General features: G+C 42.0%; 1 protein-coding gene across 1 annotated transcript; it reads left to right on the forward strand.

Moving 5' to 3' along the window:
• The first annotated feature begins 1,500 nt into the window (after positions 1-1,500).
• On the forward strand, positions 1,501-20,146 carry cltrn (collectrin, amino acid transport regulator). The gene is made up of 6 exons (XM_063049951.1): positions 1,501-1,658; positions 2,380-2,438; positions 5,416-5,498; positions 16,481-16,597; positions 16,685-16,879; positions 19,600-20,146. Exons 1-6 carry the CDS (start codon positions 1,565-1,567, stop codon positions 19,748-19,750), a joined length of 699 nt encoding a protein of 232 aa, XP_062906021.1. The 5' UTR covers positions 1,501-1,564; the 3' UTR covers positions 19,751-20,146.
• The last annotated feature ends 355 nt before the right edge of the window (positions 20,147-20,501 follow it).

Here is a 20,501-nt window from a genome sequence, read left to right on the forward strand (position 1 = left end):
ATTTCTAACTGTTTTAATGGATTTAATCCAGGAAATTATAAACCAATGAGTCTTACTTCAGTGGTTGGTAAGTTGGTGGAGAAGATCCTGAGAGGCAGGACTTATGAACATTTGGAGAGGTCTAATATGATTAGGAATAGCCAGCATGGGTTTGTCAAAGGTAGGTCGTGCCTTACGAGCCTGATTAAATATTTTGAGGATGTGACTAAACATATTGATGTAATGTATATGGAGTTCAGCAAGGCATTTGATAAGGTATCCTATGCAAGTCTTATTGCGAAAGTAAGGAGACATGGGATCCAAGGAGACATTGCTTTGTGGATCCAGAACTGGCTTGCCTACAGAAGGCAGAGAGTGGTTGTAAACATGTCATATTCTTCATGGAGGCCGGTGACCAGTGGTGTGCCTCAGGGATCTGCTCTGGACCCCTACTCTTCGTGATTTTTATAATGACCTGGATGAAGAAGTGGAGGGATGGGTTAGTAAATTTGCTGATGACACAAAAGTTGGAGGTGTTGTGGATAGTGAGGAGGGCTGTCAGAGGTTACAGCGGGACATCGATAGGATGCAAAACTGGGCTGAGAAGTGACTTTTTACATTAAAATTGAAATGTTTCAAACCATCGGTCTGAGCGTATCCCTTCTCTATTACCTGCCTACCTTCATTCTCGCACTGCCTCCAAGCTTTCTCTATTTGTGAGCTAACCAGCCCTTCCTCCATCCCTACAGTTCAGTTCCCACCGCGCCCACCCCCCCAACAATTCTAGTTTAAACTCTCCTCAATAGCCTTAGCATACCTCCCTGCCAGGATATTGGTCCCTCTCGGTCATGCCTGCCCCAAGAGAGGTCCCAATGGTCCAGAAATCGTGTGGATAGTCAGAGGCTTTTTCTCAGGGCTGAAATGGCCAGCACAAGAAGGCACAGTTTTAAGGTGTTTGGAAGTAGGTACAGAGGAGATGTCAGGGGTAAGTTTTTTTACGCAGAGAGTGGTGACTGCGTGGAATGGGCTGCCAGCAACGGTGGTGGAGGCGGATACGATAGGGTCTTTGGACAGGTACATGGAGCTCAGAAAAATAGAGGGCTATGGGTAACCCTACATAATTTCTAAGGTAAGGACATGTTCGGCACAGCTTTGTGGGCCGAAGGGCCTGTATTGTGCTGTAGGTTTTCTATGTTCTATGCATTTCAGATGATCTTTAGGGAAATGAACAAAATAGACTTTGGTTAAAATTTCCTCCTTGAAAGAATTATTTCCTCCTTGAAAGAGTAATGCACTTGGGAAACTGTGAGGTATTTTAATTTCTCTGTTGACCTGCACAAAATTTCAATTGTCCAGAAAAGCTTTTACTGGACTTTCCTTTGCGAGTCTGATTAGAGCAACATTTTAATCAATTCTAACTGCAGTCGTGACAGACAGTTTGCGAAGATACATAGGTTGTTTACCAGATCATCCTAGTTTAATAATTAAACCTTGTACAAGCAACCATTTTTGGTGGAAGTTTATCTATCACAGAAAACAAAAGGTAGTGTCCTGTGTGGCTTATTCCTTTGCAGTGTCCTTCATTATGGAGATGTGGTTTGTGCTTTTGCTTATTCTTTTCAATCCTTTTATGGCTGCAGGGTCTGGAGCCACAGAATTGGGTCTGATCTGTCTGAAAGGTATGTTATGTGACTGAAGCTCCATATTTGTCAATTTCCATCTTGTATGCTTATACCAATGTAATTATGTGAAACATTGCAGTGACCAATTGCACTTATTATTTGACTTTTGCGATCACATAATTTCAGATTTTAAAAATCTAATTATATATTAAACAATGCCAAAATCAGATTTAAAATCTCATTCAGAAATGACTATGAAACTTACAATGTTATACAGACTTGGTATGGTTTAGCTTCTTCTCACTCAGCAAAAAAGAACTTAAAAGACTTTTATAACAGCATTTGGGATCTGAGGATGAGCCAATCTGCACAAGCTAGTTCATGTAATGGCAGTGTAGTAGTGACTAGATAATCTGTTTTTGCAACTTTAAAGGATAAACGTTATCTGAAACTCCAAAATAGCTCTCTTGATCGTCTTCAGAATAGTGCCATGGCCATGTGTTTCTTTAAAGTTCTGAGACAAGAAGTGGTCAATGTTTTAACAATTCATTCACCACTACTTACCCCAGTGCACTGATCCAGCAGTATTGCATGCAAAGTTAGGGGAAATCTCAAGAATAAGATTTCAGTCTACAACTTCCTGGCTCAGCTAAGAATACTTCCAGCTTAAGAAAGCTGACATAGTTTTGGAATTGTATTCAGCAATACGGGGTATCTTTTGAACAAAAAATCAGCTTCTGAGTGAGTTTGATATTTTGTTCGTTATCATTCATTTCAGATTCACCAAATGCATTTAAAGTAAGAATCAGCCTGAAAGCAGCTCTTGGAGACGAGGCCGTAAGTTCATCCTCATTAGAGACATGTGTTACAACATGTTAAGTATGGGTGATTTAAACCGACTACAGACGGAAAAAAATGCTAATAATGCTTCTGGAATCCAAAATGAGTTTTGCTACATTAAAGAACTGACACTGGAATAGGCTATTTTAGATTGTGCTGTGCAATGACAAAGATTAATTAAGTATCTAATTTTAAAGAGCCACTTGGTGACCATTAAATGATAGAATTTTTAACAGTTATTTCAATATGAAAATAACATTTTCAATCAAAACAATTCGAACTATGTAAGTATGAGGGCAAGCTAACTGGGTAGACAGCATGAAAGAGTATGATAATAGAGAGGCATGAAAGAGTATAATAGCATGATAAGCACGATAATAGCATGAAAGAGTATAATAATAGAAAGGCAGATGCTAGCATTTTAAAAATATGCAATTTGCAGCATAGATGCAATGATTTAAGGCACAAAGGTACAACAGAAGAAGTGGCCCAACCATGGTACAACAGAAGAAATTGAAGATTTATAGGTACATCTTTGAAAATCTCTACCTTAAAAGGCTGTGGAGTCTCAAGTTAAATAATTTCTGGATTTTAGAGGGAACATGGAATCCAGTGATGGGGTATAAATGTGTTGTTGTAGTAGTTTAGCTTTAACCTCCTCAAAAGGAGCATTTGACAAGGTTCCACATGGTAGGCTTATTCAGAAAGTTAGAAGGCATGGGATCCAGGGAAGTTTGGCCAGGTGGATTCAGAATTGACTTGCCTGCAGAAGGCAGAGGGTGGTGGTGGAGGGAGTACATTCAGATTGGAGGATTGTGACTAGTGGTGTCCCACAAGGATCTGTTCTGGGACCTCTACTTTTCATGATTTTTATTAACGACCTGGATGTGGGGGTAGAAGGGTGGGTTGGCAAGTTTTCAGACGACACAAAGGTTGGTGGTGTTGTAGATAGTGTAGAGGATTGTCAAAGATTGCAGAGAGACATTGATAGGATGCAGAAGTGGGCTGAGAAGTGGCGGGTGGAGATCAGCCCGGAGAAGTGTGAGGTGGTACACTTTGGAAGGACAAACTTCAAGGCAGAGTACAAAGTAAATGGCAGGATACTTGGTAGTGTGAAGGAGCAGACGGATCTGGGGGTACATGTCCACAGATCCCTAAAAGTTGCCTCACAGGTGGATAGGGTAGTTAAGAAAGCTTATGGGGTGTTAGCTTTCATAAGTCGAGGGATAGAGTTTAAGAGTCGCGATGTAATGATGCAGCTCTATAAAACTCTGGTTAGGCCACACTTGGAGTATTGTGTCCAGTTCTGGTCACCTCACTATAGGAAGGATGTGGAAGCATTGGAAAGGGTACAGAGGAGATTTACCAGGATGCTGCCTGGTTTAGAGAGTATGCATTATGATCAGAGATTAAGGGGAGCTAGGTCTTTACTCTTTGGAGAGAAGGAGGATGAGAGGAGACATGATAGAGGTGTACAAGATAATAAGAGGAATAGATAGAGTGGATAGCCAGCGCCTCTTCCTCAGGGCACCACTGCTCAATACAAGAGGACATGGCTTTAAGGTAAGGGGTGGGAAGTTCAAGGGGGATATTAGAGGAAGGTTTTTTACTCAGAGAGTGGTTGGTGCATGGAATGCACTGCCTGAGTCAGTGGTGGAGGCAGATACACTAGTGAAGTTTAAGAGACTACTAGACAGGTATATGGAGGAATCTAAGGTGGGGGCTTATATGGGAGGCAGGGTTTGAGGGTCGGCACAACATTGTGGGCCAAAGGGCCTGTACTGTGCTGTACTATTCTATGTTCTATGTTCTATGAAACATAGAAAACCTACAGCACAATACAGGCCCTTCGGCCCACAAAGCTGAGCCAAATATGTCCTTACCTTAGAAATTACACATAGCCCTCTATTTTTCTAAGCTCCCTGCACCTGTCCAGGAGTCTCTTAAAAGACCCTATTATATCCGCCTCCACCACCGTCGCCGGCAGCCCATCCCACGCACTCACCACACTCTGAGTAAAACCCTTACCCCTGACATCTCCTCTGTACCTGCTTCCAAGCACCTTAAAACTGTGCCCTTTCATTTTAGCTATTCCAGCCCTGGAAAAAAAGCTTGACTACCCACATGAACAATGCCTCTCATCATCTTGTACACCTCTATCAGGTCACCTCTCACCTCCGTCACTCCAAGGAGAAAAGGCCGAGTTCACTCAACCTATCCTAATCCAAGCTGAAGAAACTAAGCACTGAGTCCTGCTTCTACTTATTATATTCCGATTGAGGTTTGTTGGGTAGATCGGGAGAGTTATCTTTCTCTGGTGAGGATCCAGTTTGGAGGTAGGTTGTTCAGAGTTTTGGTGAGGAAGCAGATTAGATGGAAAGGAAAATAGAACCTATACAAAAACACAATTAAACCTGAAATCTAACTGTGAATTTCAAGACGGTTAAGGATAAATTATTGTTATGCTCACACAGTCAGGGTAATGGGACTTACACAGGTGATAAGATTTAAGATTCACATCATTTTTCTATATGACAGTACAGGTTTGAGATATTGAAAAGTTATTACATAACTGTGATGAATAAAAGCTGAGCAGAGTTTTATTTATAAACCCAGGAATCCAGGATATGTTTGCCTATCCAGCCATTTGTCTTGAGGGATTTGAAATATGTAGAGTTGACAGTCAGTGCCAAACTGGGTAACTGATTATTCTTGAAATGAGAGATTAACTTTATCACAGCATCTAATGGAAATGATTCCATGAGAGTTTGACAGCTCTTTTAATCTGTCCCTTTTTTGTACAGAGAAGCTTTACCAAAATCACTGAAGCAGCAAGAGTGATAATCATGTGGGTTCGGACAGAGCTGAATGTTAAACATTACTGCCTGTGTTTGCTTTTAGAAAACGGAGATAGGAAATAGGAGATAGGCATGTGAATGCAGGCTTAATGATTTTAATTCTTGTTCAATGACAGTATGATTGGGATGACAATGAGCAGTTCTACTTTCAAGCGACAGTGGCGTATGGTATGAGAAAATTAATGAAACAACCATTCCAGTGAGTACTTTGTTGGTGAATCATGGGACTATGCTTTGATTGTCCCATTTCTTCCAGTATCATAACATAGGCAAACAATCTATTTTTATCAAGTCAATTAGATTGAAGATTCAATCATAATTCGAGTATACGTATGGAGGATTATGGAAGCCCCAGAAAGCCTATGTCTGGTCAGGCACTTTTCCTAGTGGTTATGGCTTGCTGAGTGCTGCCAATCTGTTGTATAGGGCAGAGAGATGCCGAGAATCACTGAGTTACAGCATAGAAACATGGAAAACCTACAGCACAATACAGGCCCTTTGGCCCACAAAGTCGTGCCAAACCTGTCCCTACCTTAGAAATTACTAGGCTTACCCATAGCCCTTTATTTTTCTAAGCACCATGCATGTACCTATCCAAAAGTCTCTAAAAAGACCCTAACGTATCCGCCTCCACCAACATTGCTGGCAGCCCATTCCACGCACTCAACACACTCTGCATAAAAAACTTACCACTGACATGTCCTCTGTACCTACTCCCAAGCACCTTAAACCTGTGTCCTCTTGTGGCAACCATTTCAGCCCTGGGAAAAAGAAAGACCTTCACAGGCGTTTTCTTCAACAAGCCAAATGCTGCTAGATAAGAGATTTTATTTCCCATAGACAAGAGAGCTGGGAATCTATCAGGCAATAAATCACAGGAAGTCTGAAACAGCCTCTTAGCACAGCTCAATCCATTCAGAGTGGGTGTGGGTGATATTAGTCTCCGGGGAGTCGGTGTGGGTGATGTGTGTCCCGGGAGAGTGGGTGTGGGTGGTGTTAGTCCCCGGGAAGTGGGTGTGGCTGGTGTTAGCTCCTGGGAAGTGGGTGTGGGTGATGTGAGTCCCTGGGGAATGGGTGTGGGTGATATTAGTCTCCGGGGAGTCGGTGTGGGTGATGTGTGTCCCCGGAGAGTGGGTGTGGGTGGTGTTAGTCCCTGAGGAGTGTGTGTGGGTGATGTGAGTCCCAGGGGAGTGGGTGTGGGTCGTGTTAGTCCCCGGGGAGTGGGTGTGGGTGGTGTTAGTCCTCGGGCTGTGGGTGTGGATGATGTGAGTCCCCGGGGAGTGGGTGTAGGTGATGTGAGTCCCAGGGGAGTGGGTGTGGGTGATGTGAGTCCCCAGGGAGTGGGTGTGGATGATGTTAGTCCCCGGGGAGTGGGTGTGGCTGGTGTTAGTTCCTGGGGAGAGGGTGTGGGTGATGTGAGTCCCTGGGGAGTGAGTGTGGGTGATATTAGTCTCCGGGGAGTCGGTGTGGGTGATGTGAGTCCCCGGAGAGTGGGTGTGGGTGGTGTTAGACCCGGGGAGTGTGGGTGATGTGAGTCCCAGGGGAGTGGGTGTTAGTGGTGTTAGTCCCCGGGGAGTGGGTGTGGGTTGTGTTAGTTCCTGGGGAGTGGGTGTGGGTGATGTGAGTCCCCGGGGAGTGGGTGTGGGTGTGGCTGGTGTTAGTTCCTGGGGAGTGGGTGTGGGTGGTGTTAGTCCTCGGGGTGTGGGTGTGAGTGATGTGAGTCCCTGGGGAGTGGGTGTGGGTGATGTGAGTCCCTGGGGATTGGGTGTGGGTGATATTAGTCTCCGGGGAGTGGGTGTGGGTGATGTGAGTCTCCGGGGAGTGGGTGTGGGTGATGTGAGTCCCTGGGGAGTGGGTGTGGGTGATGTGAGACCCCGGGATGTGGGTGTGGGTGATGTGAGTCCCTGGGGAGTGGGTGTGGGTGAAGTGAGTCCCCTGGGAGTGGGTGTGGTCTACATTAAATTAGTAGCGAGCTCTTGCAATGGGCTTTATTTTAATCTCTAATTACATGGATGTGCTTCCGAAATTGACAATGTCTCAATTATAGTTGCTCGGATGTTTGTCCAGGACAAAAGCAGTAACCTCCAGACTATTTACTTTCTGTATAGAAGTGCAAGCAGGTGGCAACTATTATAATTGTTGGTTCTAAAATAACTGGAAAATTAGGCGGGGAAATTGAATTGTTTTGAAAACTAGCATCGACTCAGTGAGCTAAATGATAAGGAAAATGCTAATTATAATAATTGTGCAGCATGTTAGCATAGTCGTCAGGTCACTCGTCTGAGTGCTACTGGTACCATGTAACCCAGTACTACCTGTCGCATGGTCAGGTGGTCGGCGACTAAACAGGCTCCCCCACCAGGCTTGCCTGCTGAGGAGGGTGGCTAGACACCCTGCAGGACAAAAACAAGACCTGTCAAAGGGCGGATGAACCCTCTCGTGGTGTCAACGGCCATCTAGCAAACACGTGCCGTGAAGCGCGAGAAGGGCATCCCTTGCATCGAAGCCTGGTCTGGCCATTCACTGCAATAGAACTTCCCCCAGCCGTCTTGGACCCCACCATGCCGCTGGATCCCGGAGGGGATGTCAAGAGGATGGGTCTGCACCTGTGCGACCCCCTACTCACCTAAAATCCATTCACGCACATGCTGTTCCTTTCTGAGGAGTGGGGTACCACCCACTAAATGACTGAAAGGAATCATCATCATCCTATGGGATGGATAGCCAGAGAGAGGGAGAGAGAGAGAGAGCATAGTGGATAGCACAATGGCTTACAGTACCAGCGGGCAATTGTACCTCCTCCCATGACTGTGTGGGTTTCTCCAGGTGCTCCGGTTTCCTCCCACAGTCTAAAGACGTACCGATTGGCAGGTTTATTGATCATTGCAAACTGTCTCATGATTAGGTCAGCATTAAATTGGGGAATCGGTGGGCAGCTCACTCGAAAGGCCAGAAGGGCCTATTCTGTACTGTATCTCAATAAAAAAATAGGTTTACCTGAGATGTTCTGTTCCCAGAATGCAGTAACGTAGTCTGTTTAAGGGTTTAGCATTGTAGTTTCTGTCATAATAGTGACAATCTGAAAATATGCAGTGAATAGTATCATGTGAATTTACAGTATTTTAAAGGAATAAAGTTCATTTGTTTTATAATAAGCTAGTTTCAACTAGAATTTCTGGGGGCAATTCAGAAGATGTAGGACAGATACATCCAAAAAATGAAGAAGTATTGTAAATGGAGGATAAGGCAACAAGGGAAGTCAAGGACAGAAGTAAAACAAAGAACAGGACAACTAAAAAAACCATATGGAGAGAAAAGCTGAAGCATGAAGGTAAACTAGCCAATAATATCAATCAATACCAAAGTTTTTTTCAAACATATAAAGGGTAAGAGAGGTGAGGGTGGATATCGGACCACTGAAGAGGCAGTAATGGCGGGCAAAGAGATAGCAGAAGAACTTAATAAGTATTTTATGTCAGTTTTCACTGTGGAGGACACTAGCGGTATGCTAGAAATTCAAGAATGTTAGGAGACAGCAGTGAGTGCAGTTGCATTGCTAAGGAGAAGGTGCTTGGGAAGCTGAAAGGTCTGAAGTTTGATAATTCACTTGGACCAGATGGACAACACCCAGTGTTCTGAAAGAGGAAACCAACGAGATTGTGGAGACATTAGTATTGATGATCCAAAAATTACTAGATTCTGGAAAGGTTCTGGAGGACTGGAAAGTTGTAACTGTCACTCCACACTTCAAGAAGGAAGGGAGGCAGAAGAAAGGAAGTTATTTATTTATTTATTTATTTTTACGATACAGTGCCGAGCAGGCCCTCTCAGCCCCCCAATCTGCATTGTGCAGCAACCCCGATTCACTCGTAGGCTAATCATGGGACAATGACCCATTAACCTTCCAACCAGTACGTGCAGGAAACACGTGCAGTCACGGGAAGAATGTACAAACACCTTGCAGGCAGTGTCAGGAATTGAACCATAGTTACTGGTACTGTAAAGTATTGTACTAACCACTACACTACCATGCCCCCCATTATAGGCCTGTTAGCCTGACATCGGTGGTTGGGAAGATGTTGGAGTCTATTATTAAGGATGAGGTTTTGGAGTACTTGGAGGCACATGATGCAGTACACCAAAGTCAGCATGGTTTCCTTTAGGGGAAATCTTGCTTGATAAATCTGTTGGAATTGTTTGAGGAAATAACAAGCAGGATAGACAAAAGAGAATCAATGGATGTTCAAGCTACAAGACCATGGTATTACAGGAAAGATACTGGCATGGATAGAAAACTGGCTGATTGTCAGGAGTCGAAGAGTGAGAATAAAGGGGACTTTTTCTGGTTGGCAAATGGTGTTCCGCAGAGGTCGGTATTGGAACCTCTTCTTTTAACATTGTATGTCAATGATTTGGATGATGGAATTCATGGCTTTGTGCCAAGTTTTCTGAAACTACAAAGATAGATGGAGGGGGAGGTAATGGTGAAGAAGTAGGGAGACTGCAGAAACACTAGGACAGATTGAGAGAATGGACAAAGGACAAAGACGTGGCAGGTGGAGGGAATAATGTGCAGGGGAGTGGGGAGAAAATTCAAAAATCAAAAATCAGAGGTGAAAGGGGTCTTAGGACTCCTCAGGTTGAATCGGTGGTAAGGAAGGCAACTGCAATGTTAAGTTCATTTTGAGAGGACTAGAATATAAGAACAAGGATGTGATGCTGAGGCTTCATAAGGCATTGGTCTGACTGCACTTGAGGTATTGTGAGCAGTTTTTGGCCCATTACCTAAGAAAGGATGTGCTGGCAATGGAGAGGGTCCAGAGAAGGTCCACGAGAATGATTCCAGGAATAAAAGGGTTAATGATGAGCTTTTTGTTGGCTTTGGGTCTGTACTCACTGGAATTTAGAAGAATGTGGGGGGATCTGACTGAAACCTATTGAATATTGAAAGGCCTAGATACAGTGGAGGTGGAAAGGAATTTTTTTTTATTTTCAGGAATTCTAGGACCAAAAGGCACAGCCTCAGAATAGAGGGATGTCCATTTTGAACGGAGATGAGAAGGAATTTCTTTAGCTAGGGAGTGGTGAATCTGTGGAATTAATTGCCACAAACGGCTGTGGATGCCAAGTCATTAAGTACATTTAAAACAGAGGTTGGGAGGTTTTTGGGTAATCAGAGCATCAAAAGTTACAAGGAGAAAGCAGGAGAATGAGTTTGACAGGGATAATAAATCAACCATGATGGAATGGCAGAGCAGTCTTCATGGGCGAGTGGTCTAATTCTGCTCCTGTGTCTTATGATCTTATAAGATGCACAGACCTAACTGCATTTCAGCTCCGGATTGCTTTAAGATCTGCCGTCAAGTATTTAAAAGGAACATTCTATGTCGTAACATAGTTCAGCTAAGTATATAACTTGCATTACCTATACTTGGTAGCCTGTAAGATTGAACAATCATCTGGTAGTTCCTCTCAGGTTTGTCTTATCTTGAACAGATAGCATTCTGCATCATTCCCATTCTTTTCAAAAACAATTGTACCTGTTCCGGAGACTTAACAAAATCTAAGGGCTGAAGATATCAGAATCAGAATCAAATTTAATATTATTGGCATATGTCATGAAATTTGTTAACTTTACAGCAGTACAATGATCTACTTATTAAATAAATATGAGTTACATTCTTCTTCTTACAGAAATATCTACATGCTATCTATTAAATAGTTAAGTTAAAATTACTGCAAAAATAGAAATAAGAAGTAGTGAGTTAGTGTTCCTGAGTCTATTTAGGAATCAGATGACAGAGGGGTAGAAGCTGTTCCTGAATCGCTGAGTGTGTCTTCAGTCTTCTCTCCCTCCTTCCCGATGGTAACAGTGAGAAGTGGGCATGTCCACACAATGGCCATTTACTATACTCGGTGCAGTAAGAGAAAAAGGGAAACTTAACAGAAACTTACCCAGAGCCAATGCTTCTTTCAAGTCGAAGCTTCCTTTGAGCCAAAGCCTGACACTCCTACTCTCACCACTTGCCTACTCCCAGCAATGGCCACGGCGTCAAAGGTTATAGGGAGAAGGCCGGGGAGAGGGGCTGAGGAGAGGAAAAACAAATCAGCCATGATTGAATGGCAAACTCGATGGGCCACATGACCTTATGTCCTGGGTGGTGGGGATCCTGAATGAGGGACGCTGCCTTCCTAAGGCACTGCTCCTTGAAGATATCTTGGATACTACAGCGGTTGGCACCCATGATGGAACTGACTAATTTTACATGTTTCTGCAACTTACTTCAATCTTTTGCAGTGGCCTCCCATACCAGATGGTGATGCAGCCAGTCAGAATGCTGTTCATGGCAGATTTGTAGTTTCCCAGTGTTTTAGCTGACAAACCAAATCTCCTCAAACTCCTAATGAAATATAGTCACTGCCTTCTTTATAGCTGCATCGCTATGTTGGGACCAGGTTAGATCCTCAGAGATATTGACACCCAGGAGCTTGAAATTGCTCACTCTCCCCACCTCTGATCACTCTATGAGGATTTGTGTTCCCTCCTCTTACCCTTCCTGAAGGCTGTAATCAGCTCATTCGTCTTGTTGACATTGAATGCAAGTTTGTTTTTGCAACACCACTCAACTAGCTGGTATATCTCACTCCTGTATGCCCTCTCATCACCAGCTGAAATTCTGCCAACTATCATCAGCAAATTTATAGATGCCGTTTGAGCTATGCCATGCCACACAGTCATGTGTATAGAGAGAGTAGAGCAGTGGGCTAAGCACATAAACCTGTCATGCACCAGTGCTAATTGTCAGTGAGGTGGAGATATTATTTTCAATCCGCACAGATTGTGGTCTTCTGGTTAGGAAGTGAGGATCCAGTTGCAGAGGCAGGTACAGAGGCCTAGGTTCTGTAGCTTTTTAATCAGGACTGTAGGAATGCTGGTATTAAACTCTGAGCCATAGTCAATAAATATAATGAGGTTGAATGGTATCGAAACAAATAGATTGTCGTAAAGCACCAAGAAAGCACAAATATGGATTCAGAGAAACTGCATGTTGTAATAGACTCTGTGAAAAGCACATGAATATGCAGAACATGGTAAGATGTGGATATTGTGTAGACAGAACAGATTCATTCAGTTGGGGAATTAATTGCTAATCTAGCAGTTCAGTACCACATCATGGACCAAAGGGCCTGTTCCTACATTCTAAGGAAGACAGGTGAAATATTTTAATATGCTACCCTCTTGTTAGTTGTGTAAACTGGATGCCAGGAAATTAATATAGGGTACAGAGGCCCATAGGCAATAAGTGACTGGTAATAATCCTCCCTGAAACATGCAGTAATAATCCTCCCGGAAACATCCAGTAATAATCCTCACGGAAACATACAGTAATAACCCTCCCGGAAACATACAGGAATGATCCTCCCGGAAACATGCCTAGAATTGGATGAAGAAGGTCCTTCTCTTATGTACCAGTTTCTTTCTGGCATTTTAGAGTGCAATTTTTAAGCACTTAGGATTCTAAAGCCTCACTGTAGCCTGAAGAACCTTTCATATCAAACTAATCCTCAATGCTTAACTTTCTAATATCCCCACGTTCCACAGCCGTACGGATTAGTAGGTGAATTGGCCACATGGGTGTAATTGGGCAGCATGGGCTCATTGAACTACGAGGGCCTGTCACTGTGCTTTATCTCTAAATAAAATAAATATAACATTTCCATTATGTTTCTTTTTATATTAAATATATGAATCTAGCAGTTGCAACATGCCTTACAATTTCAAAAACAGAATCAGGTTTGATATGACGGGCATATGTCATGAAATTCGCTAGCTTTGTAGCAGCAGTACAATGCAATACATGACAAATAAATATAGAGAAAAGATTGAGTTACGTTAAGTATACAATTTGAGAAGGAGAAACTAAATTCCAATGTGTCGGTATTTCAGGGGAATAAAGGAAATTACAATGGCACGAGAGGGGAACTGGCCGAGGTTGACTGGAAAGGGACACTAACAGGAAGGACAGCAGAACAGCAATGGCTGGAGTTTCTGCAAAAAATGAGGGAAGTGCAAGACAGATATATTCCAAATAAGAAGAAATTTTCAAAGGGAAGAAGGATACTACCGTGGCTGACAAGTGAAGTCAGAGCCAAAGTAATCCCAAAAGACAGAGCATACAAGGAAGTCAGAGCTAGTGGCAAGATAGAAGATTGGGACACTTTTAAAAACTTGCAGAAGGAAATGAAGAAGATCATTCAGAAGGAAAAGATGAATTATAAAAGGAAGCTGGTGACTAATATCAAAGAAGATACTCAAAGCTTTTTTAAGTATATAAAGGGTAAAAGAGAGTTGAGGGTAGATATAGGACAAATAGAAAATGATGCTGGAGATATTGTAATGAGAGACACAGAGATGGCAGAGGAGCTGAATGCATATTTTGCATCAGTCTTCACAGTGGAAGACATCTGCAGTATGCCGGACATTCAAGAGTGTCAAGGAAGTGAAGTATGTACAGTGAAAATTATGACTGAGAAGGTGCTCAGGAAGCTTAATGGTCTGAGTGTGGATAAATCTCCTGGACCTGATGGAATGCACCCTTGGGTTCTGAAGGAAGTAGCTGGAGAGATTGCAAAGGCATTAACAATGACTTTACCATTGTACTGGATGACTGGAAAATTGCAAATGTTACTCCACTATTTAAGAAGGGTGGGAGGCAGCAGAAAGGAAACTATAGACCTGTTAGCCTGACATCAGTAGTTGGGAAATTGTTGGAATCGATTGTTAGAGATGAGATTACGGAGTACCTGGAGGCATATGACAAAATAGGCCAAAGCCAGCATGGTTTCCTGAAAGGAAAGTCCTGCCTGACTAACCTACTTCAATTTTTTGAGGCAATTGCAAGCAGGGTAGACAAAGGAGATGCAGTAGATGTGCTGTGCTTGGATTTTCAGAAAGCCTTTGACAAGGTGCTGTTCATGAGGCTGCTTAGCAAGATAAGAGCCCATGGAATTAAAGGGGAGTTACTAGCATGAGTGGAGCATTGGCTGGTCATCAGAAAACAGAGAGTGAGAATGAAGGGATCCAATTCTGGCTGGCTGCCGGTTACCAATTGAGTTTCACAGTGGTCGGTGTTGGGACCGCTACTTTTTAACAATTTATGTCAATGATTTGGACTATGGGATTAATGGATTTGTGGCTAAATTTTCCAATGATACAAAGATAGGTGGAGGAGTGGGTAGTGTCGAGGAAACAGAGCCTGCAGAGAGACTTAGATAGTTTAGGCGAATATTAGCATTTATTTCTAGAGGTATAGAATATAATAGCAGGGATGTGATGTTGAGGCTCTATAAGGCATTCATGAGACCACACTTGGAGTATTGTGTGCAGTTTTGGGCTCCTTATTTTAGATTAGATTAGATTATAAGGACACGCAGTCCTCTTTTATTGTCATTTAGTAATGCATGCATTAAGAAATGATACAATGTTCCTCCGGTGTGATATCACAGAAACACAAGATAGGCCAAGACTGAAAAGCTGACAAAAACCACATAATTATAACATATAGTTACAACAATGCAAGCAATACCATAATTTGATAGAAGGACAGACCATGGGCATGGTAAAAAAAACGTCTTAAAGTCTCTCAAAAGTCTCAACATCTCACATAGATGGTAGAAGGAAGAAAACTCTCCCTGCCATGAGCTTCCAGCGCTGCAAACTTGCCGATGCAGCATCCTGGAAGCACCCGACCACAGTCCGACTCTCAGTCCGTCCGAAAACTTCGAGACTCTGACCAGCCCTCCGACACGGAGCACCGAGAACCATCTCTGCCGAGCACTTTGACTCCAGTCTCGGTGTCAGCAACAGGCAAAGCCGAGGATTTGGGGCCTTCCTTCCAGAGATTCTCGATCGCACAGTAGCAGCGGCAGTGAACCAGGCTTTTCAGAAGTTTCTCCAGATGTTCCTCCGTGTTTCTCACGTCCATCTCCATCAAATCAGGATTGTGCACGGCCCCTTTTTAAAAATATGATATCATTTCACCGGAGAGGTCGCGCGCGCTGCTTTTAGAAAGGATATACTGACACTGGAGAGGGTTCAGAGAAGATTCACGAGAATGATTCCAGGAATGAAAAGGTTACCATATGAGGAACATCCGGCAGCTCTTGGGCTGTATTCCCTGGAATTCAGGAGAATGAGGGAGGATCTCATTGAAACATTCTGAATGTTAAAAGTCCTAAACAGATTAGATATGACAAAGTTATTTCCCATTGTCGGGGAGTCTAGCACAAGAGGACACGACTTCTGGATTGAAGGATGTCCATTTAGAACAATGGTGCAGAGAAATTACTTTAGTCAGAGGGTGGTAAATCTGTGGAATTTGTTGCCATGAGCAGCTGTGGAGGCCAAAACATTGGGTGCATTTAGAAACATAGAAAACCTACAGCACAATACAGGCCCTTCGGCCCACAAAGTTGTGCCAAACATGTCCCTACCTTAGAAATTACTAGGCTTACCCATAGCCCTCTATTTTTCTAAGCTCCATGTACCTATCTAAAAGTCTCTTAAAAGACCCTGTCATATTCGCGTCCACCACTGTTGCTGGCGGCCCATTCCATGCACTCACCACTCTCTGAGTAACCAACTTACCCCCGACATCTCCTCTGTACCTAGTTGATCAGCCAGGGCATCAAAGGATATGGGGAGAAGGCAGGGGAGTGGGGATGACTGAAAAAATTGAATCAGCCCATGATTGAATGGCAGAGCAATCTCAATGGGCCAAATGGCCTACTTCTGTTCCTATATCTTATGGTCTTACATATATGTTTACTAAGTAGTTAAGTTAAAATAAGTAGTGCAAAATAACATAAATAAAAAAGTAGTGAGGGAGTGTTCATGGGTTCAATGTCCATTTAGAAATCAGATGGCAGAGGAGAAGAAGCTGTTCCTGAATCGCAGAGTGTGTGCCTTCAGGCTCCTGTACCTCCTACCTGATGGTAACAGTGAGAAAAGGGCATGTCCTGGGTTCTGGAGGTCCTTAATGATGGACAATTTCTCATATATTCTCTTTGTATACCTGCAAAGTCTTTCTCTTATCACAGCACTGTCCTGGGTATGTTAGCTGTATTAAAAATATTATTCAGAGAGAAGTTGTTGAAATTGTACCCCTTGCTGTTTTACAGTGTATCTGATGTGCACATCTGCGAGGAAACAAAAAGGATCTCATTTTATTTTGTGGTGACAGATCCAAATAATGGATCAAAACCTCTTCCCAAGACAGATGTGGAGAAAGCAATCAGGTATGCTTGACAGTGTTTTTACAGAAAGGACCATTTAATTTTTTTTATGAGATTAATTTTTGAGTTAATTTTCTGTTTTCATTTCAGAATGGTCAGAGCCAGATTCAATAACGCCTTTTCCCTGGACGAAGACACACTGGAGTTTGTGGGCATCATCCCCACGTTGACCCCAGTCCCAGAGCCACCTGTCACTGTGTGGCTGATCATTTTTGGCATCATCATGGGGTTGATAGTGTTTGGTTTAATTGTGATAATTGTGACTGGCCAGCGTGATAAAATGAAGTAAGTACATTAAAGTATATTTTCTACCTTTTCGATCCTGGATCAAATAGTTACGAAGTGAGAATTTTTCACTTATAACGTGAATAGAGTCCTTGTGAACAATCAATTGAAGGCATGTAAAAACGTCCTGAAAAGCTTCTCTTGTTTTTTGTTTCCTTTCATACAGTTAAAGGAATTATGAAAAACATAAGCATTATGAGTTGAGTAAACCATGTCTCAAGCTTCCTCCAGCAGTCAAAACAATTACTGATCCATTGTTTCAGCTCCACTTTCTGATACCTACAATATAAGATAAGATCCAAAATTCTATCTCATCCCTGAAAGTAGTCAACAAGCCACCATTCACAGTTCCGCCCCTATACGTCAGTCACTACACTCCAGTGTAAACACTTTAAACCATTTTTTCTAATGCTGCTTCCATTGTAAATGCATGGAGGTACTTATGTATTGACACACATTTGATTCGATATCCATACCTCTAATTCTTTATATAATTCTTTTTCCTTATCATTGTTGAATGTTGTTTTTTGTTGCATGTCGAACTAGTACATCACAGCAAATTCCTAATCTGTGTAAATGTAAATGGCAAATAAAATTGACCCTTGACCCTCACTGTAGTAAAAAATTCTAAAGATTTACAACCCTCCATAAGAAAAAAATAATGCTCATCACTAATGGGGTCATCACTCTGGCAACAGAAGGCCCAGAATCTACACTGTCACACTCTCTGAGAATCTTGCACTCATCTCTCATTCTCCAAACTCAGTAGGCCAATCTTATTCAAGATTGAAGGACAGATTCAATCTGTTGAACCTTTATTACACTGCTGCATTAGGCACAGACCAGTGTAATACACAACTGATAAAGTCTCACAACTGTCTTTCTGGGCTCTGCTGTGTTTTTGCCACGCGAGGTATCCAGATATCACCTTCCATCAGTTCTCTGCTAAGTCTCCTGACAAGACCACCAAGCCTACCAATCACTCAATCCTTGATTACCCCTCTGATCCTCAGCTATCCCTCCTCTGTCCTATCATCTCTGCTCTTCTCTCTGCTGCAAATTCAAGACCTAGTTGGGACCGCAGTCACTGCAGCAGTTAACGAGAAAATTTTAAGCAATCATGTTTCTATATTTCCTGCCCCAATAGTTTACCTTTGCTTCAAACAGGACTTCAGAATGTTCAGTTCCTCTGGACATGATGTTAGGTTTTCAGAAACTGTTTTGCCTTAACTATTATTTCAATCCTGAGCAGCATTCTGCATGCTGCAGACATGGAAATAATCTGAACACATAACCTGGAAGGAGGAGGAGAGAGGCTTTTGATGCTCAGGGTACAATTGCAACTTCATCACTAAATGTGTTGCAATCCATTTTTCAGTCCAATCTGGTTAGAAACGCAACAACAGACCAAATTAAAGCCAATTTTTATTCTTCAACTTTATTCCTTTTCAAAAGTGACTGCATGTTTGAAATACCACTGGCAACTATAGTTCTCCAGTATTTTTTTGGTTGACAGTTGTTGATGTTTAAGCCATTTTCATATTCTGTATTCTTTTTAAGTGCTTTTTCCATATGTTGTTGAAGGGCACAGAATCATCAGTTAAGAGAGAAAAGCAGGTTGTTTCCTTATCTACATTTGACCGGGTGTAATGAGACTTCAAGGAGTCTGGAATCAATGTCAAAGACTCCAAGCCTGTTCAGCACTGTAATTCTGTCTCTGATGCTTGTGATGTGCTAGTGGGCAGGATGCAGCCAAGGATTTGATGGAGAGCTCTATCTCAAAGATGTAATCGTAAAGCTGCTGCTGCCCAAGTTGTTTGTAAGACAATTCTCTCAAATAATTTTCAAATGTTTATATGGCAGCATATGGGTTGCAGGTGTCCTTGATTTCATAGAATCTATTGCCTGCATCAATGTTGCGTGCTCCCTTAGGTTTCTTAATGTTTTTCTTTAGCAGTCTGGCATTGAATTAAAGTTACTTAATTAGCTCAATTTAACTTTCCACTGTTGGTGTAATTCTGGCACAAATGCTGAACGCGTGATCTTTATTATGGTTGCACCTCCCTGTTTATTAGTCATTAAAATCTGTATGAGAGTGAAATTTGCATTGGTCATGCAGTCAATGGGTCCAATGTTCAGTAGTAAATGTATGGGGAAACAACCAGCACTAACACTCAGCAAGAAATCATTTGTTTACTATTTTAAAACATCGTTAATCTCCTTTTGAAACTTAGGAACTGGCTTCTGGGAGATTGCATGAGATAGTTGTAATTGCTGACTATTATCACTATGATTTGAACAGCTGATGACAGAACCACAGAACGATTCAACAACAGAAAGATTTGTGTAGCAAACTTTACCTTAACGTGGTATTCCAAATACTACACAGGAGCAAATGCAAGCTGTATGAGGTTAAGGGTAGGAATAAGAGAGAGAATAATTAGTGACAGAAATGCATTGCATGAAAGGGAGATCTTCATACCCTTAGTTTGTTCGCTGCTGTGGAAAGGTCAAGTGCATGACGCAGTCTTAAATCTCCTATACAAATTAAATGGTTTGTCCCTTAACAAGTGGTTCCTTCATCAAATCCTAATTGTTCCAATAAAATCATAATAAGAAATAAATAAACTAGGCTTTGTTTCTTTGTCTGGGTTTGGAAAGGGTTTATTCCAACTGCATATGGTAATATATTTTGCTCTAACATGCCGTTGCTGTTGCAGGAAAGCAAAAGCTGAAGAAAAGGAAAGAGAAAACAAAGAGTCAAGTTTCAGAGGGGCTGAGAACAGAATCTCCTGTCAAACACTGTATCAGGCGGAAGGCTGTCAAAATGAAGCATTCCATCTGTATGATGAAAAATTAACAACCCTGTAAAATCAGCTTTCTGCTGTCTGAGGGTCATTGCGGCCTTTAGAACTTTAATGGAAAAAATCACTTGGTCAGTGTTATTAAAATTAAATTATAACCTTTAAATCAGCTCAGTTTTACTTTTTCATTTTTAGAGAGTTCAATTGCTTCATGCTGAATGAAGACAAATGTGGAGCAATATTAAATGGACCAGCAAATAAATCAATCTTAAATTGTGTCTAAAGTTCAAGTCCTGTTAATCTCCCTTCCTTTTATGATGAATGTTTACTACTTCAGGGGTATTTAATTGGCACCAACAAATTATAAAAATATCTGGGTTCAAAAAGTATCATGATTTTCTAGCTGAAAATACTGTAATAGACAGTTTAATGATTTCAAACTTTCTGTGCAAGAAAAAATTAAATCCAAACTGATTTCAAACTTTGCTCAAATGGTGGCATTTGTACTTCAAAATGAACAGTTTGGCGACCTTGCACAGTTGATGGACCTTGGGGGAACATTTTTTGCATCTAGTGCGGACTGCGAGTGAGCTTTTAGCGGAATGAATCAACTCAGAAATAAGCTGAGAAACCATTCATGTGAATGTCATTGGATATGTTAATGAGAATCAAAAGCTATCAATTGGATGGAAGTTCTATTGGTCTAGATAGAGTTTACAAAGAATGGGTAAATACCAAAGAGAGGAGAGAGAAAAAATAACTGAGTGACTTAAATATGTATGTCAATTTGTTGTTATTCTGTGCATTTTTATGTCAAA

The sequence above is a fragment of the Mobula hypostoma genome, chromosome 6 (assembly GCF_963921235.1).
Source record: "Mobula hypostoma chromosome 6, sMobHyp1.1, whole genome shotgun sequence".
NCBI lineage: Eukaryota > Metazoa > Chordata > Chondrichthyes > Myliobatiformes > Myliobatidae > Mobula > Mobula hypostoma.

Coding starts and splice junctions, on each gene's coding strand:
- cltrn (XM_063049951.1), top strand. CDS start 1,565: ATGGAGATGTGGTTTGTGCTTTTGCTTATTCTTTTCAATCCTTTTATG. Junction 5,499..16,480: donor TTAATGAAACAACCATTCCA/GTGAGTACTTTG, acceptor GCTGTTTTACAG/TGTATCTGATGTGCACATCT. Junction 16,598..16,684: donor GATGTGGAGAAAGCAATCAG/GTATGCTTGACA, acceptor TTTTCATTTCAG/AATGGTCAGAGCCAGATTCA.